The 6,000-nt window shown below is 54.2% G+C and overlaps 1 protein-coding gene across 1 annotated transcript; it reads right to left on the minus strand.

The window, feature by feature from the left end:
- Positions 1–1,431: 1,431 nt before the first annotated feature.
- LOC308494510 (melanoma-associated antigen 10-like) lies at positions 1,432–3,645 on the minus strand (the record flags this gene model as incomplete). The annotated part of the gene is made up of 4 exons (XM_081042282.1): positions 1,432–2,326; positions 2,998–3,063; positions 3,187–3,284; positions 3,385–3,645. 4 exons carry the CDS (start codon positions 3,643–3,645, stop codon positions 1,432–1,434), a joined length of 1,320 nt encoding a protein of 439 aa, XP_080898408.1.
- Between the last annotated feature and the right edge of the window lie 2,355 nt (positions 3,646–6,000).

Consider the following 6,000-nt stretch of genomic DNA (forward strand, 5'->3'; position numbering starts at 1 on the left):
ATCCATGACCCACAGACCTACAAAGCACGCACATGTACCTGCTCTCAGTGCAGAACTGAAGGGAACAGTGACCAAGTGGGTGTCCCCCTTTTATTGATCTCCTTCCTTGTGCCTATGCGTCTGCTCCTCCCCATGTCCCTTTTGCTTTACCCAGCCTAGCCTTACCTCGTCAGACATAAAATGTTCCCACAGATCATCAGACTCAGAATACTCCCTCACCATGTAAAGGTGGAGATGCTCAGGTACACGGAGGAGTGTTTACTGTCACACAACCAGTCAGGAGAGTGGGACTAACCCCCAGAAATCCCAGTACCCTCAGATTGAAGCAAGCCTGGAGATCATGGTTGATCCACCCCTCAAATGAAATATCTCCAAAGGTATATCGGGAAAGGTTGTCCCTAGCGTCCTGTGACCCATCCAACTCTAAGGGAACTCAGAAACAGTAACAAGAACTGACGAGGACACAAAAATGGCATCTGAATAGCCAATATTTTTGCCATAAAATTTGTGAAATAATGCTCAAACATCTTAATTCCCTATTAGAAATGACCTCACTGTGTATTTTCTGAGGTCCTAACCCATGGCAAACTACAAGCAACAATTTAGAACAAAGCAAATAGCTTCTCATTTTTACTTACATTAGAATGATGCAGGGGAAAAACAAAAGGTAGCCTGGCTCCTGTGCAATGAAGACACGCAAATTTGTGAACACGTTGAAATACTTTTTGAAACAAAGAGTGCAAACCAGATTCTTTATTAATCACATTGCAATTAAAGCTAAGAACAAAGAAAATTCCTACCATTTGTAAATTTTAAAATGCTCATGCAAACAGTTCTTTAAAAATGAAGAAATTAAAAACATAATTGGGTACATATTATCTAAAAAATAAAATTAATGAAGAAAAAAACGTACCTATTAAAAAACATGGGATGCAGCTAACACTGCACTTAGAGAAAGATTAAGCATTTCAATTACTAAAACCAATAGAAGAAAAATGAGTCAAGGATTGAAACCTAGAAATTGGATAAAAGGACAAAAGCACGCTATACCTTAGAAAAGTTTTGGGGAAAGATTAATTTTTAAAATAAATAGTGTAGAGAGAACTAGTTAATTATTAAAAAACAAATAAAATTGTACACCTGAAATCTATGTAAATTTACTAACAATTGTCACCCCAATAAAATTAATTAAAAAAAACAAATAAAACTATGTCTCTATCTCTCTCTTTACATAAAAATTACAGATCAAAGATTTCAAAACTTTTCAAGGAAACCATAAAAATACGGGTGAATATATGTTCTTGGGATGGAAAAAGCATGAAAGAAAATAGCAGAAACTACAAAGGAAAACACTGAAAATTTCTCCATACTAACAGTAATAACTAAAGCAAAAGCAAAAAAAAAATGTATAGCAAAACACACTGCTACTGGTTAATTTTTGTGGGAAGCACTCTCAGACTCAAGGCAAGAAAAGGTGCTGAAGATGGCCTTCGAATAGGCCGTGGCCACCTCAGTGACCATGGCTTGTGATCTCTCTTCCTCATCTCTCAGAGCCTCCTCATACCAGGTAGGAAAGGCCTTGGGGGTGGTATTGGTGACCTTGGCCAAAAACTCCAGGATTTTCATCTTGCTGGTTTCGGCGTGGGCCCTGAGACCCCACAGGAACTTGTAGCGTGCAGGATCGCTGTTGGGTACCTGCTGGTACTGAAGGTACTGCACCCAAACCTTGGTGATGAGCTCCCTGGACTCCCCATAGGTGGAATGCTCCACCCCATCATGCAGCCCCATGTTATTCAGCGCTTCCCACACTCTCTCCTCAGGGGCACGGTTGCCATGCATGAAGATCACACCTAGAATATTGATCAGGAGACCAGTCTTGGGCATGCTGTGCTCATCACTCCCCATCCCATTGTAGGTGAGGCCCAAGGTGGTGACCAGGACATCGGAGTGGTCGCTGGGGTCCACTTCCTTCACATCAACGCCGAAGACCAGCTGCAGGCACTGTGAGGCTTGACTGAGGAGCTCAGTGAAGTGGTCCTGGTGCTCTTTGATGACGCTGCTCAGCATTTCTGCCTGTGTGGTCGGCTCCTTTGCACGGTACTTCCGGAGCAGGAATCGCATCCAATCGTCTATGGCCTCTCTAAGCAAGGCGCCAGTGTCTGGCAGGGCCTGCAAAGTGTCTGGCCCCTCTTCTTCCTGGGGGCTGCGGCCCTGACATAATTGGGCTGAGGGAGTGACTGCCATGACATTGGGAAGGAGTAGGGTGTCTGAGGAAGCTAGAAAGGCCTTGGTATCCCAGTAGCAGCAGAAGGTGCCTTTATGTAGCCTAAGACCAGATAATTGTGGCAGAAAGAGAAGGAGGGAAAGGAAGAGCAGGAGCAGGAGGAAGAGGAAGAAGAGCAGGAGCAGCAGGAAGAGGAAGAAGAGCAGGAGCAGCAGGAAGAGGAAGAGGAAGAAGAGCGGGAGCAGGAGGAAGAGGAAGAGCAGGAAGAAGAGGAGGAAGGAGAAAAACAGGAGAAGGAAGAAGAGGAAGAAGAGTAGGAGCAGGAGGAAGAGGAAGAGGAAGAATAGCAGGAGGAGCAGGAAGAGGAAGAAGAGCAGGAGGAAGAGGGAGAGGAAGAAGAGCGGGAGCAGGAAGCGGAGGAAGAGCAGGAGCACGAGGAGGAGCAGGAGCAGGAGCAGGAGGAGGAAGGCGAACAGGAGCAGGAGGAAGAGCAGGGGCAGGAAGAGGAAGAACAGGAGCAGGAAGGGAAGAAGAAGGTGGATTCCTCCTCCTGAGCCGTGAAAACCTGTGCGAACAAGAAGCCCTGGGCCTCACTTTGGGATTGTAGGTCTTCCTCAAGCTTGTACCTCTAGGCATGATGACTCGTGTCAGGCAGCCACAGGAGTGTGGGCAGGAGGTGGGTGATGGGGACCCACGGACCTGGGGGAGACAGGGAGTGTGAGTGGCCTCAGCTGAGAAACCCACCTTAGGAGCCTCTGACAAAGGCGACTTACAGGTCTCCTCTTTGTGGGTGCTCTCGGGCCTCACAGTCTCTCCTCAGCGGGCTGTCCTGTAAGATCCTGAAGGAGGAAGTGAGATGTCTCCTCAGGGTGCAGCCAGCACTCCCAAGATCCTGGGGCAGACACTGGGGTCCCCTCTGTTCTGGGGTGGGGGAGCTCCTGGGACACATTCAGGGTATGTACCTCACGTTGACTTCTGACACTGCTTGGGCCTCCTCTGCTCTAGGACCTGCGGCCACGTGCCTCAGATTAAGGTCTTCACTTCCCAGTTCCTGGAGCCCCTGTAACAGGAAACAAGGGGACTCCTCAGCTTGCAGGTGGCATGCACAGCCCCGAGCCCCCAGTGCTGACAAGAGGGGTGAGCTGGACTCTGTGAGGTACCCACTGGTCTGGGGTGTGGGGTCCCCTCTGTGCTCCCTTAGGATCCTCACCTTCTGGCAGGGCCAGCTCACCCCTCTGCTGGCCTGAGGGGACACTCTCAGAAGAAGACCACACACCCCTGATGCTGAACAGAAGGAAGTGAGGGAGCCCCACATGTAGCCACACCTGCCCAGGGCCTCCCAGGGGGACCAGCGAGGGATGAGCAAATACTGTGGGGTCCATCTGTCCTGGGATGGGGGTCCACTCACTCTTGAGCTTCATGCCTGGCAGGCCTTCCCCCGTTTCCCTGAGGCCACCCTCCTTAAACAAAGGTCTCAGCTTTGTGTGAGACCACAGATGGAAATGAGGGGTCACCTAATGCAGCCACACAGCTTCAGGTCCCCTCCTGGCTGACAGAAGGGACGGGGCGGGCGGGGGTGCTGGGCGTTTGTACATTGCCCTGTGGCGCACTCAGTCTTCTCTCAGTGGTCGCCATGACTCCTCAAGAGGCCTGGGCCTCCTCCCTCTGCGTCCCTTAGTCGAGCCCTGTGTGCTGCCACCGCACCTTCCTCAGATGCCCAAGCAGGAAGTCAGGAAACGTGACATTGGGAACCACTCCCCACTCCCAGCTGTACCTGCCCAGGGTTCACAGCAGGGGAGCATTTCTGTGGCCTCCCCTCTGTTCTGGGTCCCGGGTCCCTTCCTTCCCCTCTGCATTCTCACCTGGACTCCCAGCAAGACCTGGGCCCCCCCTCTGCCGACCTGAGGCCCTGCTCCCTCCCTGTACCAAGCGGGCAGTCTGGCTCAGACCCGGATGTAGACGTTAGGGCAAGCCTCGTGTGGTCATGCCGCCCTCGGGGCCTCCCAGGGCTGATGGCAGGGGCGGGCTTCGGTGGGGTCCCTTCTCTCGTGGGGCCCGGGGCCCCCTCAGTCCTCCCTCTGTGTCGTCACATTGCCTATGACAGACCCTGGGCCCTCCCTCTGCCGACCTGAGACCCTGGTCCCTCCTTGTACCAAGCGGGCAGTCTGGCTCAGACCCGGATGTAGACGTTAGGGCAAGCCTCGTGTGGTCATGCCGCCCTCGTGGCCTCCCAGGGCTGATGGCAGGGGTGGGCTTCGGTGCGGTCCCTTCTCTCGTGGGGCCTTGCCTATGACAGACCCTGGGCCCTCCCTGCTGTCAATCTGAGGCCCCGCTCCTTATACCAAATTGGTAGTTTTCTCAGATCCGGATGTGAAATTTAGGAAAAGCCAAGTTTGGAAATCCCATCTCGGGGCCTCCCAGGCCCGATTCTGTTCTGAGGTCTAAGGTCCCTCAGTCCTTCCCTTACGTGCTCGCCTTGACACCAGGATGGACCTCGATCCTCCCCTCTGCCGACCTGAGGCCCTGCTCCCTCCTTGTACCACGTCGCCAGTGTGGCTCAGACCCGGATGTAGACGTGAGGAAAGCCTCCTGTGGTCATGCCGCCCTCGGGGCCTCCCAGGGCTGATGGCAGGGGCGGGCTTCGGTGGGGTCCCTTCTCTCGTGGGCCCGGGGCCCCCTGAGTCCTCCCTCTGTGTCGTCACATTGCCTATGACAGACCCTGGGTGTTCCCACTGCCGACCTGAGGCCCTGCTCCCTCCCTGTACCAAGCGGGCAGTTTGTGTCAGACCCGGATGTAGACGTTAGGGCAAGCCTCGTGTGGTCATGCCGCCCTCGGGGCCTCCCAGGGCTGATGGCAGGGGCGGGCTTCGGTGGGGTCCCTTCTCTCGTGGGGCGCAGGGTCCTTAAGTCCTCCCTCTGTGTGGTCCCCTTGCCTATGACAGACCCTGGGTGTTCCCACTGCCGACCTGAGGCCCTGGTCCCTCCTTGTACCAAGCGGGCAGTTTGTGTCAGACCCGGATGTAGACGTTAGGGCAAGCCTCGTGTGGTCATGCCGCCCTCGGGGCCTCCCAGGGCTGATGGCAGGGGCGGCTTCGGTGGGTCCCTTCTCTCGTGGGGCGCAGGGTCCTTAAGTCCTCCCTCTGTGTGGTCCCCTTGCCTATGACAGACCCTGGGTGTTCCCACTGCCGACCTGAGGCCCTGGTCCCTCCTTGTACCAAGCGGGCAGTTTGTGTCAGACCCGGATGTAGACGTTAGGGCAAGCCTCGTGTGGTCATGCCGCCCTCGGGGCCTCCCAGGACTGACTCTTCGGGGTTCTGGGGTCCCTCAGTCCTTCCTCCTCGTCCTCACCTTGAGCCCTGGCAGTTCCTGGGAACCTCCGTCCGGTGACCGGAGGCCGGGTCCCTCGCACCCAGGCCCTCACTGCGCTGCGTCCCTCAGGAAGGTCTGTGATGTCACATCCGGCCGCTGGGCACGGCGATTCCCAAGGCTGACGGCGGGCCGAGGTGGTTTGTGGGAGGCAGCGTCGTCCCTCTGCTCCCCACCTTGGCCCAGCGGGACCTGGGCCCCCATCCCTCTGTGCACTTGACCAAGGCTCTGACTCCCCGCGTTTCTTGAGAAGGGGAGGGCTGGAGGGGTTGTAGTTTCCTACATGTAAACATCAAGCCCAACTTCTGGCGTGTAAATACCTGTGTCATTCACCGTACACTGTTCAAACCTGAGTGTAGATACTGTACCTACTGGAGCGAACATGAAACTCAGACTTCAAACAAGGGTTA

This window comes from Rhinolophus hipposideros (assembly GCF_964194185.1).
Source record: "Rhinolophus hipposideros genome assembly, chromosome: X".
In the NCBI taxonomy this organism is placed as follows: domain Eukaryota; kingdom Metazoa; phylum Chordata; class Mammalia; order Chiroptera; family Rhinolophidae; genus Rhinolophus; species Rhinolophus hipposideros.